Source organism: Gossypium hirsutum, chromosome A09 (genome assembly GCF_007990345.1).
Source record: "Gossypium hirsutum isolate 1008001.06 chromosome A09, Gossypium_hirsutum_v2.1, whole genome shotgun sequence".
NCBI lineage: Eukaryota > Viridiplantae > Streptophyta > Magnoliopsida > Malvales > Malvaceae > Gossypium > Gossypium hirsutum.
Genome location: NC_053432.1, coordinates 78,572,918 through 78,594,952, shown reverse-complemented (window position 1 = coordinate 78,594,952; position 22,035 = coordinate 78,572,918). Strand labels below are relative to the sequence as shown.

The 22,035-nt window shown below is 33.7% G+C and overlaps 3 protein-coding genes, 1 non-coding gene and 1 pseudogene across 4 annotated transcripts; all 5 read left to right on the top strand.

Moving 5' to 3' along the window:
• The first annotated feature begins 3,789 nt into the window (after nt 1–3,789).
• TRNAC-GCA (transfer RNA cysteine (anticodon GCA)) lies at nt 3,790–3,861 on the top strand. The gene has a single exon. It is a non-coding gene; the product is annotated as a tRNA-Cys (tRNA).
• An 8,453-nt stretch (nt 3,862–12,314) lies between these two features.
• Nucleotides 12,315–13,041, top strand: LOC107930219 (uncharacterized; annotated as a pseudogene).
• Nucleotides 13,042–14,157: 1,116 nt separating this feature from the next.
• On the top strand, nt 14,158–15,232 carry LOC107930234 (actin-depolymerizing factor 7). The gene is made up of 3 exons (XM_016861823.2): nt 14,158–14,371; nt 14,483–14,742; nt 14,842–15,232. The coding sequence occupies exons 1-3, from the start codon at nt 14,369–14,371 to the stop codon at nt 14,990–14,992; spliced, it is 414 nt and encodes a 137-aa protein (XP_016717312.1). The 5' UTR covers nt 14,158–14,368; the 3' UTR covers nt 14,993–15,232.
• Nucleotides 15,233–17,845: 2,613 nt separating this feature from the next.
• Nucleotides 17,846–18,457, top strand: LOC107930235 (late embryogenesis abundant protein At1g64065). The gene has a single exon (XM_016861824.2). The coding sequence runs from the start codon at nt 17,846–17,848 to the stop codon at nt 18,455–18,457; it is 612 nt and encodes a 203-aa protein (XP_016717313.2).
• Nucleotides 18,458–18,773: 316 nt separating this feature from the next.
• On the top strand, nt 18,774–21,047 carry LOC107930218 (receptor-like protein EIX1). Its single transcript, XM_016861812.2, has 3 exons — nt 18,774–18,831; nt 19,168–20,527; nt 20,726–21,047. Exons 1-3 carry the CDS (start codon nt 18,774–18,776, stop codon nt 21,045–21,047), a joined length of 1,740 nt encoding a protein of 579 aa, XP_016717301.2.
• The last annotated feature ends 988 nt before the right edge of the window (nt 21,048–22,035 follow it).

Sequence of the window (22,035 nt, the reverse complement as noted above, 5' to 3'; positions counted from 1 at the left end):
ATTTTTTATTAGTGTGATTAATAATAGAATACATTTCAAAACATAAAAAAAAAACTTTTTAGGTATTAAATAAAATTACGTTACTTAACCTTTTTTTCTTAACAGTGTCATTAATAATAGAATACATTTCCAAACATAAAAAAACTTTTTATGTTACTTCACTTTTTTTTTAAATAGTATCATTAATAATGAAATACATTTCCAAACATAACAAAACTTTTTAGTTATTAAATAAAACTACGTTACTTCACTATTTTTTTAGTAGTGTCATTAATAATAAAATACGTTTCCAAACATAAAAAAACCTTTTAGGTATTAAATAAAACTACTTTACTTTACCTCTTTTTAGTAGTGCTATTAATAATGAAAAAAAGTCTTATTTTAATACATTCAAAATTCGTATGTTGATCAGAGTTGTTAAAAATTTAATTATGAATTTTTTATTATTATCTTTTTTTTGTCTATTTTGTCGTAATTATTTTTATAACAATATTGTCTTTAAAATTTAAACCTGTGTTTGAGTTAAAAAGAAGTGAGATTATTAATAATGAAAAGATGGAAGTCGGGAGACGAGTATGTAGTTTGGTTCGACCACTAAAACCTGCCAGAAAATGTTGCAAAGCCGACTCCGGAGGCCATGGCTTTTGAAGCAATAAAAAAACTAATAAGGTGAACCACTAGCTTCTCTTTGTATAGTTATTGCAGCAAGCCTAACCTAACTACAAATTAAGGGATTGTTAGTGCATTTCACCTACTCAGATACTTGGCGGCATTCCACATCTATGTTATGATGCCTTTTCACTTAATTCGCGTTACAAAATCGGGTGGTGTTGGTGGTCAACTAATGCAACTGCTACTAACTGCAACCATGCTATCAAGTCCTTGCTTTCAACATTTATCTTATTTTAAAACCCAACTATTCCGGTGGCCGGTGGCGCCAACTTCCTGGGATCTTTTTTTTACTTGTTTTGGTTCAATGAATAAACGCTGTAGAAGTGTGAAAGACATCAGTGACTTTCCCTCTCCCTTACGCGGCTCCCTTCCCATATCCCATGTCCATGTTTTATTGCAAGAAAGCACCACGTGTTTTTCTAGGGATGCAATTGGTCCCACCCTAGCTCAACAAGTAAAAATAGCTAAAATTTAATTTAGTTTAGTTTGAAGTAAAATTGTTTAAGCTTCCAATTAGTAAAACATAAGTTGGATTTTTATTCCATATTTCAGATTGAGCTTCTTCATCTTTAATTTAAAAGTAAGAATGATGAAATTTTGTGACATTGATTGGTAGAATATGCGTAACACACTAATGTTGTTCATCGTAGCTTCATTGTTTTATGAATTTCTTAATTTTAACCTAAACACTAATCATTCAATTTTCCCTCGCAATCGTTTTGCTGATATGAAATTGATGTACCGCTAAGCACCAAAATGGGCTTTCCATTTTTAAGATTTTGTTTACTTCCTCTTTTATAAATTACCCTCATTCAAACATAAAAATATTCTTCTTTTTTTTAATATCAAATTTTCTTATCATGGTTGGAATCAATACAAATTTTATTTTATTTTATTTTTTTATGTTTCTATTATAAGAAAATAATGCACCAGCATATTTTTATTATTGAAAACAAATTTTTAATTTTATTTATTATATAGGTTTTTCAAATTTTTTTTAAAAAAAAGGAGTTAATTTAGGTTGTAAGTGATTTTTGTTAAAAGAGAAAAAGGAAGGTTAAAGAAAGAGTCAAAAGTCCTTAAAAGATTTGGTTGGAGTCCACATTTACCCTTCATTTTATAACTCCACCAGTATAAAACGTATATAGATTAAACTAAGAACGCTTCACGTGTACAGGGCAATTATTGTTGAACCCAACAAATATAACTTTTAGCCGCATTTTGTTCTATTACCTTTTTATTTTCTTTTGAGTAATTTTAAAATTAAAATCATATTTTTATTTCTAGTTTTTATCATATTTACTTTTTTTTTTACAATATCTAGAGTTATTTGAAGTCCCTCATTAATATTTAAATAGGAGGATAATGTATTTTTATTATAACACATTTGAATCTACGTCTTTCTGCATTGATGATAATATCAATACCAATCAAGCTAAGACTCAATTGATCTCTTAGCCAATTATCTTAAATCATCAATAGTGTTTGAGATTCAATAATATAAGTATTATTCTCGCATGTTGATCACATTTTTTTTATAATTTTATCAACTTTTATCATTTAAACCAAAAAAATATCATGTCTTAATAAAAAGAAAAAAACACATATATATATATAAATCAAATAATTTATTTCTAGATAAAGTGCAACTTTGTACAAATAAAAAATACAAATTGCTATATCGTGTTATTGATAAAGATAAATAAGATGTTAATAATGTTAAGCAGACATGATTAATTTGTGCATTACCGACATTTGAATTAGTTTATAATTTGAAGAAAAAAAAAAGGAAAAAAAGAAAAACAATAATCATGGAAATATCCAATACAACTTCTTTTCCCTCCGACCCTTATCCTAAGGCAATTACGTGGCATTACCACCTATCGATTAAATACTTATGAGCAATATACAATTATCCATGTATATCTCATTCATACAAAATTTAAGATGATTTTCAGCTTCATCAATTTTACTATTCATTCTTCATAAAGTAATTTTTAATCAGTACTAAAAAGAAAATACTTTTTAACTTTCGAGATGCTTTTATTTACTATTTATAACATCATTAAATTTAATTACAAATATCGCCATAGGAGTGACAATAAGTTAGATATTTGAATTTTTATATTTAAATTAAATATTATTATATATGAGTAAGAAAAATTAACTTTCAATTATTTTTTCTAGATATCTAAAGTTCACTAAAATTCTTATTATATTATAAGCATTTTGTAATCAAAAGATTCAGATATCCGAATCCACATTAGTTATCTAAATATATAATACTGAATTCAATAATAAATATATATTTGTATTGTTTCAAATTTGTAACGAATAATATATTTTATCAACCAAATCCGAATATTATTTAAAAATTGTAATATTTAAATTTTAAAAAAAAAGAAAAAAATGGAATATCCACAAACATCTGAATATACAATGGGTGCCTTTTTATTTATATTTAAAAAGAAGAAAGGGAGATCCTGACGACTAGTATTTAGTACACGTTTTTCATTTCCCTTAGATGTACCAAAGTGGCCTTCCATTATATGTAAGAATTTGGAAGTGATATAGAGTGCATCTATATAGCTATAATCCTCATGTGAAGGAAAATATTAATGCCTCATACCTAACAATAATGATTATCACTCCTTCCTCAGTCTTAGTGGAGTTATAAGATTGGGAATTGTAAAATTTAGACTTGGTACTACAAACTTGACTTTGGATAACAAATTTTGAGAATTAATTGTAATGAGTTTTGGTTAATGTGATATAAGTAAATGTTAAAATGATATTAGAAAGATTGACTTGATCTTGAATATGTATGAGAACTGAGGAGGAGGAGTGTTTCATGGTACTTGTCCTCCTTTTTACTTGGTACCAAAAGTTTAAATTTAGAAGCTAATAAGTTTAGAAAATTTATTACCAATTGACAGAATAATTGTTTTAATTTTTTTTAGCAGAAAATTTACAAATTAGAAAGATAGCACAAATTTAGAATAAAGAAAGTAGTTTGTTTGAAAACAAAAGCTAGGCAATGGTGTTGGAACAGGAGTAAGTAAAGCTGGTCTTCACAGTATCTTTTTAAATAATAATTTGATGAGCCCTTAACACCAGGGGTCTATAGCTCAGTGGTAGAGCATTTGACTGCAGATCAAGAGGTCACCGGTTCGAACCCGGTTGGGCCCTTATAATTAATGTTTTAGTTGGTAACTTTTTGATGGGCCTTAAAATTATATATGGTTTCCTCAAAAGTCCATATTCTTTTGTTCAAATAAAGACTAATGAATTCAACTCTCAAAAACAGAAATGGTGAAATTCAATGGAAACATATATGTGATAAGAGTTATGAAAATTACAAAAGACTCTACTTCTGTTGAGTTACTATAACAGTGTTCTTCCTCATGTTAATTAAATTAGTGGCATAGTAACTGTTAACTCCTCTCCCCCAATATTTTCTTGCAATGTATTCTACTCATGAAAAACATCAAGTATTTCTTTCCATAAAAAGGATTTCAACTTATTGTTTTCCAATCGTAAGTCTTAGTGGTCACTACACATCAAGTACAAAGGTAATTTATTTTGGCTCTTTTCCCCGTAAGTCATGGTAAATTCAAGTCCACCTTCACTTTAATGACTCCAATCAGACATGTCCATTTTAATCACATATCTCCATTATGTTTTGGTTTGTTTTCATCAAAAGCCAGAGTGTATTAACTAGTTACAAGATTTTAATATTTTTGTTAATAATAAAATAATGTTATTTAACCTAATTGATTCTTTTAAAATTTATATTTACATATATACATTTTTATACTTATGTTATTAAAGTATTTTTGCATATAATATATATGTTATTAAAAACTAGAATTATATTATAAATATATATTTTGTGTATATATAAAATTTAAAAATATTAATATATTCAAAATGATATACCAAAAACACATAAATATTGATATGTATGAATATAAAAAATAAAATACGAGTATATTTATCAATACAATATTGATAATCGTAAGTCCAAGTCTCACGTTGGTAATTAAACTAAGTCAATGCTGGTTTATATCTAAAAGAACCTAGTTTTTTGTGAATTGCATTACCTATAAGACAAAATTGAAATTGGGAAATGGATAGGTTAAAAAATTGTAACAAATGAATTTAAACCTCAAGCATATGATGTTGCTAGTGAGTATATCAACTCTACTTTGAAGCTCAATTTCACTATAGAAAATATATATATAAAAAAGAGAGTTTAAAATTGAGAGGAATCATCATGTTTTTATTACGGAAATTCATTTTTATTAAATTAATGAAATCTTGTGGCATATAGAAAAGACAATAGTAATTATCATAGTAGGTAATTTCCATTTTTGGAATGATTACTTCAAAATTTGTAATTTGTATTTCTTTTATATGTTTACATTTACATAGCCTCTAAATTTTGTTTTCATAAAGTTTATTAAGCTATATTATTATATGGTGTTTTATCTTTCTTCAAAAATTCTTGTGGTATTTTCTTATTTGACAGTTTAGATTAATCTTAAGTAAGCAATAAGGTGATTGAATATATGAGATGATATTATGATCTTTTGTGGTAGAGATAGAAGAACAAGTAAAGGTGCTAATGAATGTATAGGAGGAGAAATTGGAAATGAAGTAAACTTACCAAATAAACAGAGCTAAAGCTTCACCTTCTTTTACTCCAACTGAAAGTTCACGTTAAAATAAATGGAAAAAGATGATTTGGGTGAGTGAATCGGCTACATCAATCAAGGAGTATGTGGTAATGAAGAAAACTTAAGAAAGATCAAGACCTACTTGTGAAAAGTTATATGAGGTGGTTTCCAAGATAACATGCCCTACTCGAAATGATGTTTAAATAAAAGTTGCAAGGTTGATGAATGGAAATCCAAAACAATTTTATTTATTCAAACTTTTATACCATCATGAAAAGATTGATTATGTGTTTTATTTACTACAAATTAGTTGTATGGATAATTGTATCATCAAGGGATTGAAGTTATTGCTTCATTCAGTAGTTGTATGAATTTAGTGGGTATTAACTTATAATTGGCTGGTTCTATTGATTTTTAGTTTCCTGCTATTTTGTGGTCATGGTGTTTCTTTTCTTTTTGGCTGGTCTTACGGATTATTACAATTACAATTAGTTTTGTGTTGATATTTTTCTCAATTTCATTCACTTACTATTCTTCTTCATCATCATCATCATCATCTCCCTCAATCTATTTTTGTGATTGAAAAATAATTTATCGATGCATTAGCAAATAAAAATCCTCAATTATCACTCATTCAATTTAGAATTATAAATGATGAACAATAATCAATAAAAAAAGTTAAAATGATGATACTGCATACCTAATCAGCTATCTATCATTAAGAATTTAGCGATTAAGTAATCAAAATAATAAATTATTGTAACAATAATGATCAAATCACAAATTTTTTTATTTAAATAACTAAAATAAAATCACTACAAGAATTGTGTATAATTAAATAGTTGATGCTAGTCTTTGGAAGCTAGTGAAAAGTAATAGTAATGGGTTCACTTCCCTTCTAATTGAGATGCTGCACCCCAATTACGGGTAAAAAATTCAGACCATATGCCAAACTTCTGGTTTTGAAAGCACAGCGTGATGAGTGATGGGGGCATTTCTGCGCGACGAATAGACTCCTTGACATGCAAAGCAAGGTCACCCTTGGTCGGTTCCCACCAATATCCACCATTTCTTCATGTCCCGTGCATCAAAAGTAGGGCTACTCTCCATTTCTAATTTGAAGTTGTAAATGTTTCTTTTCTTTCACATACTATTCCTGTGTATATATAAATAAATTATTTTATTATCACTACCGGACCTAGCCCGCGAGGTACGGGTCTTATTATGAAAACATAAGTTAAAATTGCCATGAATCTTTCAAAAAAATATATTTCTAGAAATTTCAGCTCACATCATTACAAAATTTATGAATTTATGCCAACATAGTCCAATTCAACCTAAATGTAACACATTTTTTATTATTATTTAAATTTATTTATAAAATAAAACATATTAATAGTCAAATCAATCTGAGCTGAGTTTGTGGAAAGAAACAAAAAAAAACTCTACTTATATTTTTGTAGTGTGCGCAGAATTATGAGTTTATTGAGAACATTATGTTGTGACTTGTGATACTATAAAGAACCCTTTCCTTCCCCCATCACGCTCCATAACGAAACCCAACAAATCTTTCTTTTTCTTTTTCTCTTTTTTTGGTGTGTTAACATTAATGGGAGACAACATTAATGGCAAACAATACAAAGTGGTGCAAGTTTAGCACCCTAAAGTTGACTTTGAAAAAGTGGCATGGGATAATTTTTTTTTGGTCCTTGAGATAATGGGCTATTTATTGTTTGGTCCTTAAACCTCAACTATAAATAGGCCTTCTCATTTCTCATTTCAATTCATCCCAACCAATCTTTCTCTCTTAGTTTTCTCTCTTCTCCCATTTGAGAATTCTTAAGGAATTCTATTTGTTTGTAATACTTTGGAGATAGTAAAGTTATCATCTGGTGTTAGTGCCCGAGGACGTAGTTATAATTTACCGAACCTCGTTAAATCTCTTGTGTTCTTTCTTGTCCTATTTTTCTTTCAATATTTGAGGGTATAATAGTAGTATTTAATTGTGCTATTAAATTACTATAGAAGGGATATTATGTCTAAGGAAAGACTTGGTATTTAAGAGATCCATGTGATCCACCTCTCTTCCCTGGGAATTGAACTTTGTGTGATTTTTTAGTACAATAATTTACACGCTTCCGACCCTATTGGAACAACAAGTGGTATCAAGAGCCGAAGGTTAATCGTAGTATGCTCTGTGGTTGCAGTTTAAACTGATCTTCCACATCAGAAAAGATTTCCTTAGGTATATATTGAAAGATTATGGAGAAAACGGTCGGTGTAGGAGCTTCAACATCGTCCATGTGGACAAGACCGACAATTGCAAATGCAAGACTGGCCGTGGAGATCTTTGATGGCACAGGCCATTTTGGTATGTGGCAAAGTGAGGTTCTAGATGCCCTTTTTCAGCAGAGTCTAGACATTGCCATTGATGAAGAAAAACCAGATGATGTACAGGAGAAAGATTGGAAGGCGATCAATCGGTTGACATGTGGCACAATTCGATCATGCCTTTCTCGAGAGCAGAGGTATGCTTTTTCAAAGGAGACTTCTGCAAATAAGTTGTGGGTGGCACTTGAAGAAAATTTTTTGAAGAAAAACAGTTAAAATAAGCTCCACTTGAAGAAAAGACTGTTTCGCTTCACATACGTCCCAAGTACCACAATGAATGATCATATCACCAAATTTAATCAGTTAGTCACTGATTTGCTGAATATGGATGAGACATTCAAAGATGAAGATTTGGCTTTGATGCTGTTGGGGTCACTTCCTGAGGAGTTTGAGTTCCTAGAAACTACTCTACTTCATGGCAGGAGTGATATATCTCTGAGCGAAGTCTGTGCGGCCTTATACAGTTATGAACAGAGAAAGAAGGACAAACAGAAAAACTCAATCAGAGATACAGAAGCTTTAGTAGTCCGAGGTCGTTCATACACTCGGAAGAAAACTCAAAAGGGGAGATCAAAGTCAAAGTCCAGACTCGGGAAAGATGAATGTGCTTTTTGTCATGAGAAAGGCCACTGGAAGAAAAATTGTCCAAAGCTGAAGAATAAGGGAAAAGCTGCTGTAGATGCTTGTGTTGCTAAGCATGATACTAGTGACTCTGAACTATCACTGGTTGCATCATCATCATCGTTCCATTCAGATGAGTGGATATTGGATTCGGGTTGTACCTATCATATGTCCCCTAACCGGGAGTGGTTCTCTGATTTAGTAGAACTAAATGGAGGAGTTGTTTATATGGGCAATGACAATGCCTGTAAAACTGTTGGGATAGGTTCAATCCAATTAAAGAATAAAGATGGATCAACCAGAGTTCTGACTGACGTTCGGTACGTGCCCAGTTTGAAGAAAAATCTCATCTCATTGGGAGCCTTGGAATCCAATGGTTCAGTTGTTACTATGAGAGATGGGGTTTTGAAAGTGACATCTGGCGCACTTGTGATATTGAAGGGCATCAGGAAAAATAACTTGTATTACTACCAAGGTAGTACAGTTATTGGAGCAGTCGCTACAGCTTCCGGCAACAAAGAATTGGACTCAATACAGTTGTGGCATATGAAGTTGGGACATGCTAGCGAAAAATCCTTGCAAATTTTGGCAAAGCAAGGATTGTTGAAAGGTGCAAAGGCTTGCAAATTAAAATTTTGTGAGCACTGTGTTCTGGGAAAGCAAAAGAGAGTGAAATTCGGCACTGCTATCCATAACACAAAAGGTATTTTGGAATATATTCACTCAGATGTGTGGGGGCCTTCCAAGACACCTTCATTGGGAGGAAAACACTACTTTGTTACTTTTGTTGATGACTTTTCCAGAAGAGTTTGGGTGTATACCATGAAAACTAAAGATGAAGTGCTTGGAGTTTTTCTTAAATGAAAAACTATGATCGAAAACCAGACTGGCAAGAAAATCAAGCGGCTTAGGACGGACAATGGAGGGGAATATAAAAGTGATCCGTTCTTCGATGTGTGCCAAGAGTATGGTATTGTTCGACACTTCACAGTTAGGGATACACCACAACAGAATGGATTGGCAGAGCGTATGAATCGAACATTGCTGGAGAAAGTTCGATGTATGTTGTCCAATGCTGGATTGGGCAAGCAATTTTGGGCTGAGGCTGTGACATACGCTGGCCATCTTGTTAATCGTTTGCCATCATCTGCATTAGAAAGAAAAACTCCTATGGAGGTATGGTCTGGAAAACCAGCTATAGATTATGATTCCTTACATATGTTTGGAACCACTGCATATTACCATGTGAAGGAGTCAAAGTTAGATCCGAGGGTAAAGAAAGCTCTCTTTGTGGGAATCACTTCTGGAGTGAAGGGATTTCGTCTTTGGTGCTTAAGCACAAAGAAAATGATCTGTAGCAGAGATGTTACCTTTGATGAATCTACCACATTGAAAAAGGTAGCAGATAAAGATATTCAGACGAGCAATACTCCACAGCAGGTGGAGTGTACTCCAAAACAGGTTGAGTTTGAGCAGATGGGGATTTGCCCAGTTAATAAGTAATTCTCTAGCCACAATGGAGGAATTAGAGGTTGAAGAGGTTCTGACCCAAGAACCACTAAGTACACCAGAACCAGTTGCAGTTGCAAGGCCACGGAGAGAAATTCGTAAACCTGCTCGATTTACTGATATGGTGGCCTACGCCCTTCCCGTTGTTGATGATATTCCTATCACTTATCAAGAAACAATGCAAAGCTTAGAAAGTGATAAATGGAAAAGCGCCATGGATGAAGAAATGCAGTCTCTTCGGAAGAACAATACTTGGGAGTTGGCGCAATTACCGAAAGGTAAAAGGGCAATCGGATGCAAGTAGGTATTCGCAAAGAAAGATGGATCTCCTAGCAAGAAGGATATTCGCTACAAGGCAAGATTGGTAGCTAAAGGCTACGCTCAGAAGGAGGGAATTGACTACAATGATGTATTTTCCCCTGTTGTGAAGCATTCTTCCATTAGAATTTTGTTGGCCTTGGTAGCACAGTTGAATTTGGAGCTAGCTCAACTTGATGTTAAGACGGCTTTCTTGCATGGTGAGTTAGAAGAGGAGATCTATATGACTCAGCCAGAAGGATACACAGATGCTGATGGTAGAAATTGGGTTTGTAAGCTTAACAAATCACTATATGGATTGAAGCAATCCCCGAGGCAGTGGTACAAGCGATTTGATAGCTTTATGAGAAGGCAGAAGTACACAAGAAGCAAATATGACAATTGTGTATATTTGCAGAAGCTACATGACGGATCTTTCATTTATCTACTCTTGTATGTTGATGATATGTTAATCGCTTCGAAGAGCCAAAATGAGATAGATAAGCTGAAGGCTCAGTTGAATCAAGAGTTCGAGATGAAAGATCTAGGTGAGGCCAAGAAGATTCTCGGCATGGAGATAAGTAGAGATAGACCGAGAGGCAAGCTCTGTTTAAATCAGAAGTAATATCAGAAAAAGGTATTACAATGTTTTGGTGTAAATGAAAACACAAAACATGTAAGTACCCCACTTGCTTCTCATTTGAAACTTAGTGCTCAATTATCTCCGAAGACTGAAGATGAAAGAGAATATATGGCGAAAGTCCCATATGCTAATGCAGTTGGGAGTTTGATGTATGCGATGGTGTGTACGAGGCCTGACATTTCACAAGCTGTTGGAGTTGTGAGCAGGTATATGCATGATCCTGGAAAAGGACATTGGCAAGCTGTGAAATGGATTCTACGGTATCTTCGAAAAACCGTAGATGTTGGTTTAATTTTTGAACAGGATGGAGCACTTGGTCAGTTTGTAGTTGGATATGTTGATTCCGACTTTGCTGGTGATTTAGATAAACGTCGTTCAACTACGGGGTATCTGTTTACTCTTGCGAAAGCCCCAGTGAGTTGGAAGTCTACCTTACAGTCTACAGTAGCTGTGTCTACTATAGAGGCAGAATATATGACAGTTACAGAAGCTGTTAAGGAGGCTATTTGGCTTAATGGATTGTTGAAAGACTTAGGAGTTGTTCAAAGTCACATAAGTTTATATTGTGACAGTCAGAGCGCTATTCATTTAGCGAAAAATCAAGTCTATCATTCAAGAATCAAACATATCGACGTAAGATATCACTTTGTGCGGGAAGTCTTTGAAAAAGGAAAAATTCTACTTCAGAAGATTCCAACAGCAGATAATCCCGCAGATATGATGACCAAGGTGGTAACAACAATCAAGTTTAATCATTGTTTGAACTTGATTAACATCCTGAGAATTTGAGCACCTTCAGGTGTATGGCGCTCGAGAGTGCATTTGTAGGCACTACAAAAGATAGCTTTATCGAATTTGGGGAGTTGAAGGAAGTGTGTGAAGATGTGATTATCCTAATCAAATCTTCAAGGTGGAGATTGTTAACATTAATGGGAGACAACATTAATGGCAAACAATACAAAGTGGTGCAAGTTTAGCACCCTAAAGTTGACTTTGAAAAAGTGGCATGGGATAATTTTTTTTTGGTCCTTGAGATAATGGGCTATTTATTGTTTGGTCCTTAAACCTCAACTATAAATAGGCCTTCTCATTTCTCATTTCAATTCATCCCAACCAATCTTTCTCTCTTAGTTTTCTCTCTTCTCCCATTTGAGAATTCTTAAGGAATTCTATTTGTTTGTAATACTTTGGAGATAGTAAAGTTATCATTTGGTGTTAGTGCCCGAGGACGTAGGTATAATTTACCGAACCTCGTTAAATCTCTTGTGTTCTTTCTTGTCCTATTTTTCTTTCAATATTTGAGGGTATAATAGTAGTATTTAATTGTGCTATTAAATTACTATAGAAGGGATATTCTGTCTAAGGAAAGACTTGGTATTTAAGAGATCCATGTGATCCACCTCTCTTCCCTGGGAATTGAACTTTGTGTGATTTTTTAGTACAATAATTTACACGCTTCCGACCCTATTGGAACAACATGGTGTTCTCTCCATTCGAAAACCATGGCTTCCAACTTTAGCTTCAAGGCCTTACCAGTCCTTGCTCTTGCACTGCTTGCCGCCTTCTGTCAAGCCACCCTAGGTTCTCAAATCAAGCACTTTAATTAAAAAACATGCAAAGTTGTAATATCAAGATGGCAACACTTTGATGAAACTGTATAATTTTGGTTGCAAGGGAAATAACATGTGAACCACTTGACGAAGACACCTGCACGTACCCGGTATCATCGGCCGGTAAACGCTGCGTGCTAGAGAAGCACGTCAAGAGGAGCGGCAAGGATGAATTCACATGCCAGACATCGGAGATCGAAGACGATAAGATCAGCAACTGGATTGAGATCGACCAGTATGTCAAAGCATGCGGGCTTGGCAGAAAATGCTTCGGCATCTTATCCGATTCCCTCCTTAAGTCTCGCTTCACCCAAATGTTTGCTCCCCTCAGTGCTACAATAGCTGACCCAACGTCGCCGACTTTTACTTCAATCTCGCCGCGGGAGAAGGTAACGTCTTTTAACAGTACTAGAAGAGCATGCAAGAGCAATAATTAAATTAAATTTAAAAACTAATACTTGATATCTTGGCAGGTGTTTTCCTTCCGAAATTATGTGAGGCACCAGGAGCAAATACACAAAGAGGACTGGCTGAGATCCGAAGCTCTGGTATTGTTGCACCAGGACCCGCCAGTGGTGTGAAGTTCTTGGGCGTTGCCCCAACAATGCCGCCACTCTAAATTTTGGTTGACTGGTAAGTTTACAATAATAAAGAAAGTTCCATTGGGTAGGGGCTAGGTTTTAGAAACCGGGCTCAAATGCATGAACCATCTTATTAAAATTTTGGAATGAGCCATGACCCATGAGCTTGGACCTCGGTGTTGGTGTGTGCAATCTATATATGATAAACTGCAACTTCATAGATATATAGATTAGTTTGCTAGAGATATGTATGCTATGAAGATGTGTGGTTGACCATACCCCATTTATTTATATGCTTAATGGGTATGAAAAATGAAACTATGTGAAATACAAATATTTATAGAGTCATTTCAACATGGTTGATTAGAATTTATTTTTAACTATTTCTAAATTTTGATGTTAGGTAAATTAAAATTTAATATTTCATAAAAAATAATCCTACAACAATAAGGTTATTTGATTTTAATGTGGGCGTTGGATTCAATAATTGGATTTGACGGAAAAAATTAATTTCTCTTTTGATCCTTTTCCTTTCTTTTTGTTACACAAACTCTAAAGTTATAAATTTTTTATTATTATTATGTATAACTTTAATAAGTAGAGAGATTTATATATGAAAAACTTTTAATATAATATGTTTATCAAATAATCGAATAAATAAATATAGTTTAATTGCTTTGGAAGTAAATAACGTTAATTACCTTAAATTAACCGCTTGATATTTATGATAAAATCTTAAACTCGTCCTTGATACACCTATGCAATATTAATCCATTTATTATGTAAGAGTTAATCCAATGAGACATCTAAATAAACTATTAATATTTTTTTCAAACCCTTAAAATTTATCTCATTAAACTGGTATTAAATAACCCTTGCATATTGTGAGTGATTAATTCTTACTATAATTTATTAGTGATCTTAATCAAGGCTGAAACATGAAATGCAAGGCCGAAGTATACAAATTTGTGTGATGAAATCTGATAATAAGGGATAAAATGTCAAAAGAAGTTTTACTCAAAATAGGCAACAAAAATCCTGGCCATGCAACCAGAAATGAACGTGCGTTTTCCTGAAAATCAACACGTAAAGAACAACTATTGTTGCGGACATGGTTAGCCTTTAAAGCTTGGAGAGTTGTTTACCATTGTTTTGCCCTCAAATTTCTCTTCACCACCGTATTCCTCTCGCCTCATAATATCTCCCCTCAACTAAGGATCTCTTCCCACTTTATCCCCTACTTCATTTCTCTCTGTCTTCTTCTTCTTCTTCTTCTTCTTCTTCTTCTTCTTCTTCTTTTCCTTCTTCTTCCTCTCCTCCTCCTCCTGCTCCTCCTTACATAACTCAATTCCTTTGGACGAAAAAATGGTGAGTTCTTCTTACATGCCATGTTAGAAATGTTGTTTAATTTAGAATTTAGAGATGCTGGTCGGAAATCTTTCATTGATTCATATATTTCTTGGTCATATGTCGGATTAGGCGAACGCGGCATCTGGAATGGCCGTTGATGATGAATGTAAGCTGAAATTCTTGGAGCTAAAAGCGAAGAGAAACTATAGGTTCATTGTTTTCAAGATTCAAGAGCAGCAGGTGGTGGTTGAGAAAGTTGGAAGCCCTCAAGAAACCTATGAAGATTTCACTGCGGCTCTACCTGCCGATGAATGTCGCTATGCCGTCTTTGATTTCGATTTCACCACTGATGAGAACTGTCAGAAAAGCAAAATTTTCTTCATTGCATGGTATATATGCCAACCCCAAATCAGTCTACCTTTATTTCATTCATTTAACATATATTCCAAGAAAAACTCTCCAAATTCCTTCATTTTTCTTTTTAACAGGTCACCAGATACATCAAGAGTGAGAAGTAAGATGGTGTATGCAAGCTCAAAAGATAGATTCAAGAGAGAATTGGATGGCATTCAAGTTGAGTTGCAGGCAACAGACCCTAGTGAAATGAGCTTTGACATTATAAAAGCCCGGGCAATCTGAACACGCAAAGCTATTCTTGCGTTTTACTTTCTTCTCCAACATTCACCCTCTCTTTATGCATATGACTACCATTTGTAAGCATTGCTTAATTGCATTTATGCTAAATTTATACTTTTTCAATCATTTCTATTTATACTTTTTCTTCTTTTGTCAAACTTTTTTCTTTTTCTTTTTGAAGTGTGGGTTTTACAATGGACTCTTGTAGTTTTAATGTAATATTATCCATACATTTATGCTAAATTTATACTTTTTCGATCATTTCTATTTGGTCTTAGTTAGGCATATTATTATTCTATTAATTTCTTTGAAATATATGATGTTTATATAATTATTATAAAATAATATTAGTTGTTTATAAAAGATAGAATCAAATTTAAATATTATGTATAAAATTAAAGTTAAAATGTATAATATTTAACATAAAATTAAAATTCATTTGTAATTTTAAGATTTATCCTCTTAAAAATATAAAATTTTGTAGTTAGTAGAGAGTAGAGTAATATTCATAGGGATTAATAATAATTTTATTTCTCCAATAAAAACAAATAAAATAAATAGTAAACGGAATAATTTGCAATTAAAATGAAAAATTACCAAACGAAAAATCGCAAAGAAAATATGAAAAATCAATGCAATGAAAATCTAGTCAAAAGTGAAGTTGTAGTTTTGATTCACAATTTAATCGTCAATGTAAAATTTTTTTCATATACTCTTGATAAATTAATTTTAGTTATTAACAAAGCTACTAGCACTTAACCTCTACTTTCTTCTCAATAACTAAGATGAAACTTGTTGGTTATTTTCCTTATTAACAAATAACATTGTAACGAACCAAATAAAATTTAGTCCATCAATAACATTAAAATTAAAGACTCGTTTCTAATTAACAAGACAATATAAATTGTGAATTATGCTATTCGTAAAAAAATATATATATATATATATAATTAAATAATTATGAATACATAAACTCTTATTTACAAGACAAATATTTTAAGCTATCAATACGAATTTCATATCTAGTAAATTTGAAATTTTCATAATTAAAGCAAAAGATATTTAAATATCAAATAATATAATAGATATGACCAAAAATTAATTACAACTCATAAATTAGTAAAATTAAATCCTAAAAATTATTTTGATTAGAAAGAAGGGTTTAGAAATTAGATATGTTCATCGATTAAATTGAATCGGATTTAAGCCGAGTTAATGTATGATATTAGAAAACTTTATGTTTGTCAAGCCTAACACTATATATGGGTCTCAAAATTTTTCTAAACTCATTTATATTTCTAAATGGCCAACTCAAATTAATTTTAGCCCTCCCAATATTATTTCTTAAATTTTTAAAAAATACTATTGATATGTTGTTTGTTTTATTAAATTTTAAACATAAACAAATTGACATATTATTTAAATTTACATTATAATATTATATATTGAATTTAATTCAATATAAATTAAATCATATATAAAATAAAACAGTATATTATAAAGTATAAAATAGACTAGGTTGGAGCCCTAAATGTTGGAGTCCAAATCTAACCCCGAGTTTAACAAACCTAATTTTTTTGGCCAAGTAAAATTTTCAAGCCTTATACTTTTGTCTAAACCCTCTTATACATACAATTTTATTTTTTTTTAAATAAATAATTTTTGTTGATGTATCAAACTTGATATAAGAAATGTAAGGAATGAAGAGGTAATGGCAAGGAAGAGTGAGTTGGGTATCGGGATGGCATTAAGGAATAAGAAATTTATATTATTAACATATTGCCAAATTTCAGATCAAATACCTGGTATGTAGAATTATTTTTTCAGTTAGAAAAGAGTAAAAAAAATCAAATCTGTAATAAAACATTTATGCTATTCTATTTGTTAAAAAGAAAAACATTAATTTTCAAAAATTATAACAATTAAGCATTAGTGATATACAATTAACGATTAAAATAAAATAAAACATATATGTAACAAATAAATTGTTAATGAAAAAAGAAATACAGTCAACTGGCTCAGTACTGTAAACTTAACTGCAGAAATTTGAATATGCCATAAAACCCTAAAAATAAAAAGGCCAACAAGGTTATTTTAGATGGATTGCTGAATGGGAAAGTGTATGATAAAAACGTTATATTAATTAAAAATTGGGAATTAAGAGAATTAATTTTGGAAGCGTTGAAAATTATGTACGGAATTTTAAAGGTAATTGGTAATCGTGTTTATATTTATAATATAAATCAATGTAAAATAAGAAAAAAAAAATTGACCTTATTAGTATTTGGCTAGATGTATAAAGAAGTTAGAATTTACTTTTGCAAAGATTACGCTTAAAAAATCGTCAAAAGGAAAAAAAAATACACATGTCACTTATAGGTTATCACAAATGGCAAACAAAGAACTAAGCCAACAAAGTAAACTTTTCTTTTTTGTTACAAAACTTAGAAATATAAATTTTAACAAAAATACACCGAAGGAACTGTAGTGAGTTTAGAATTTTATTTTTGGAATTTTATGTAAATATATAATCTAGAATATTTGGTGTGACAAAATAGAAGCAATTGCTGTTTGACAATAGATACTACTCTTTTTCCTTATTACAGCAACTGAAGACGGTGAAGGGTTTGATGGTCTGGATTCTGGTTTCTAACTTTTCCACCTGTTTTATACAATGTTATACTAACAACTGGATATTCTACTTGTATATTATATTGGAATTAATTGTTATAAGCCCTGAATATGGACGCCCATGGGAACTTGGCTATTGCATATATACACACCCACACGTACATGGAGTTACCTACCTCTCCTTTAAAATTCCATTATTGAAGCTTTTCCTTTGAGAATACAGCAATGGCGAGGCAAAGTTACGAACAGAGAAAGACAGGAACGGAGTCAGCTGCAGAGGCATCCAAGGAGCTGAAGCGAAAGAAACGCATGAAATTGGTGGTATACGTAGCAGCTTTCGCCATTTTCCAGACTATTGTCATCTTGATTTTTTCACTTACAGTGATGCGTATCAGAAACCCCAAGTTCAGGCTCACCTCTGTCACCGTCGAGGATCTCACGGCAGCCCCTAGCCCTGTTTCCTTCAACATGAAACTCAGCGCCCAAGTTGTCGTCAAGAACTCAAACTTCGGCCACTTCAAATTCGACAACACCACCATTTGGTTCGATTATGGGGGAGTTGGAGTTGGGGAGGCATTTGTTGCAGAAGGAAGAAGCAAGGCAAGATCCACGAAGAAGATGAATGTGACCGTGGAGTTGAACTCAAACAATATACCCAATAATTCAAGCTTGGAAAGTGAGATTAAAGCAGGGTTTGTGGCACTGACAGGCCATTCCAAATTGAGTGGGAAAGTGCAGTTGATGAAATTGATCAAGAAAAAGAAATCTGCAGAAATGAACTGCGCCATGCTAGTCAACTTAGTGACCAGAGCTGTCCAAGATATCAACTGCCAATGAAGTCGAGCTTTGCAACATCTTTAGTTAACTACAGTACTTTTACAGCGTTGAGGCTTATTTATATATCATACTATATAAATAAACTTGTTATTCTTTACTTTTTTTCTTTTATCTGTATCCATTTGTGGATTTATTGAATACTTATATTTATAAGATTGTTTAGTATATGTGGATGTCTATAATGTTGATTAGTGTCATAGCTTGCGTCCTTGACATAGCTGCCTATCCGTTGCACTGGAAATACTCTAATCACATATGGGCAATTTTTAATTTCTAATGCGCAACTACCAAACAATTGCAAGCATCATGGAACACGATGGCGAAGACCCTAGCGTTGATTTCTTGGTGGAAGTCAAACCGACCAATTGGATGCAGTATGCAAGTCAATTGTGGAGTTGGTATTGCTCCCCTATTTCAGTCAACTTCCAAAAGAATGCCTCCTTTTCTCAAGTTAATAGCGGTCTTGGCCTGGCGTACATGCATGGTGCAGTTTCCTGAGTTTCTTTCTCTTTCACTCTGCCTGCAATAATCCATTTGAACCTCTTCTCAAATATGATCCGTAAACTTTTGAATCCTGTTCTCCTTATGCTTAGCTTGTGGTTGTGTTCATGCCCAAATTCAAGCTTCAGTTGCATAGAAAGTGAGAGAAACACTTCTGAAGCTGAAACAAAGTTTTAAAGACCCTTACCATCGCCTATCTTCATGGAAAGGCAACAACTGCTGCATATGGAGGGGAATAAGTTGTGATGAAACCAATGGCCATGTTGTCAAGCTTAATCTCAGAGCACCCTGGGCCTCACTGCTTAGAGAGGAGAGGAAATCCTTAGTTGCTTCTGTTCTAAATTCTTGTTTGCTCCAGTTCACATACTTGGAGCACCTGGACTTGAGTGGAAATAATTTTCAATATAGCCCCATCCCGCAAATTTTTGGTTCCATGAAACAGCTGAGATACCTTAACATCTCCAATTCTCGATTCAATGATCAAGGACCACCATGGGCCTTGACGGTCCACGATGTGCAATGGATTTCTAACCTTTCATCTTTGCAGCACCTTGGCATGGCAGGAATATGCCTCGGTGAGACACCAAGCTTGTTTCAGGTACTCAACAGGTTTCCTTCCTTCTTGTCCTTGCATTTGTCACAATGTGGGCTAAATAATTCTCATTTGTCTTGGCATCCCATAAATTCTTCATTTCATGGCGTTCGGCATCTAGATCTTGGACAAAACGATTTTCCAGGCACAGTTCCTAGTATGATTCAAAACATGACATCTCTAAGATTCCTTGATCTTAGTTTCAACCTTTTTATTACATCTTCAATCCACAACAGCTTTGGCAATTTTAAGAACCTTTTGCATCTCAATATTGTAGCTAATGCATTCAGTGGCATTGAGAAAGCGTTGTTACTGATGTTCGGAAATATGTGTTACTTGAGATCATTAGATATATCATACAACCAATTACCAGGCGAGCAAATTGGAAAGTACCGAAATTTATCTAGATGTTTTGGGCATGATTTAGAGGCTTTAAATTTAGACTATGCTCGGATTAGTGGTTATGTACCTAATTGGCTGGGGATGCTCGGAAACCTCAAACACGTTCATCTTTCTCACAATCAGTTGAATGGAACCGTTCCGGAAAGTCTCGGGCAACTTTCGAACCTTGAGACTTTAGATCTTTCATACGATTCGTTGGAAGCTGCCATTTGCGAAGTCCACTTCGCTTCACTATCGAAGTTGAAAACGTTGTCTATTGGCTCCACTGGTTTAACTATCAAGATTAAATCCGACTGGATACCTCCTTTTCAATTGGAATACATTGAAATGGAGTCTTGCAAATTTGGAACACAAATTCCTCAATGGCTTCAAACGCAATCGAAAGCAACTACACTGCTTCTTTCGAATGCTAGTATCTGGGGTACCTTGCCGAAATGGATGAAGGACATGAACCTCAATGAACTGGACCTCACCCACAGCCAGATCAAAGGGACCCTTCCAAGATTTCCATCCAACTTGAAGTTGATAGATCTCTCCGGTAACTCGATCTCCGGTGTCCCTCCGGGAAAGGATGGGTGATATGCTGCCTCATTTGAGCTCTCTGATTCTTTTAAACAATCTTATCAAGGGTTCAATTCCAAACTCGTTGTGCCATATTAAAACTATGGTAGTTGTTGAACTCTCGAATAATAACTTGGCTGGGAATATTCCTGATTGTTGGAGACACCATCAAGATATAGAAGTTGTAGACCAATCATCTAACAATCTCTCAGGTGTAGCTCCCACGCCATGGGGCATCTCTGTTGGCTAACATGGTTGGACTTGAGCAACAATAAACTCAGCGGACAGCTATCATTGGCCTTAAAGAATTGCACATCTCTTAGATTTTTAGATGTAGGCGAGAATGCATTATCTGGAAATGTACCTAAGTGGATTGGGGACACCTTTGGGTACCTAAGAATTCTCAGACTACGGGGAAACAAGTTCAACGGTAGCATCCCTTGGCAACTCTGCCAACTCTCAACTGATCTGAGATCCTGGATCTTGCTGAAAACAATCTACAAGGAAGGATACCTCGTTGCTTTGACAACTTAACTGCCATGGTCTTTCCGCAGACTGTGTATTTAGAAAGCTATAAAACCATGCTATGGTGGGAAAAGGAGCACTTAAATGAGGTGATCAAATGAAGATACCTGGAATACACAAAAACACTGCAATTTTTGGTTAGTATAGACCTCTCAATGAATAACTTGGAAGGAGTAATCCCAGAAGAGCTTACACACCTCACCAGCTTAACTGCTCTCAACTTGTCTCAAAACCAGTTGTCAGGGAAGATCCCTGGGAAGATAGGGGAACTTGAGTCCCTGGAATCTCTCGACTTGTTTGTCAATCAACTTTCTGGCATGATCCCAGATAGTCTGTCATCTATAACTAAACTAAGCGCCCTCAGCTTGTCCTACAGCAACTTCTCCAGCAAAATTCCCAAAGGCAATCAACTCCAAACTCTTGATGATCCCTCCATTTATGCCGGTAACGCCTTGTTTGCAGAAATGCTCGGATGATGAGCCTCATCAAGACAACAACAAAGACAATAACCGTGCTGAGAAGATGTGGTTTTAAATTGTCATAATGTCGGGCTTTGTTGTGCGGAAGCGTGTGAAAGAGTAAAATTATTGTACTAAAAAATCACACTAAGTTCAATTCCCAGGAAAGAGAGGTGGATCACGAGGATCACTTAAGTACCAAGTCTTTCCTAGCCAGAATATCCCTCTATCGTAATTTAATAGCACAATAAATCACTACAATCAAATTCACAAAATATGAACAATAAATAGTAAAGAACACCAGAATTTTAACGAGGTTCGGCAAATCTTGCCTACGTCCTCGGGCACTACCAAATATATTTCACTCCAAAAATACAAGTGAAACTTTACAAATAGGGAGAGAGAACAATGCCTTAAGTAGAGAATGGCAAATGTGGGATGATGAGAATGAGCAATGGTTGGCCTATTTATAGTTGAGATTCAAGGGCCACCTTGCAAAGTCACTATTCACTTAGGGACCAAAAATTGCTATTTTCCCA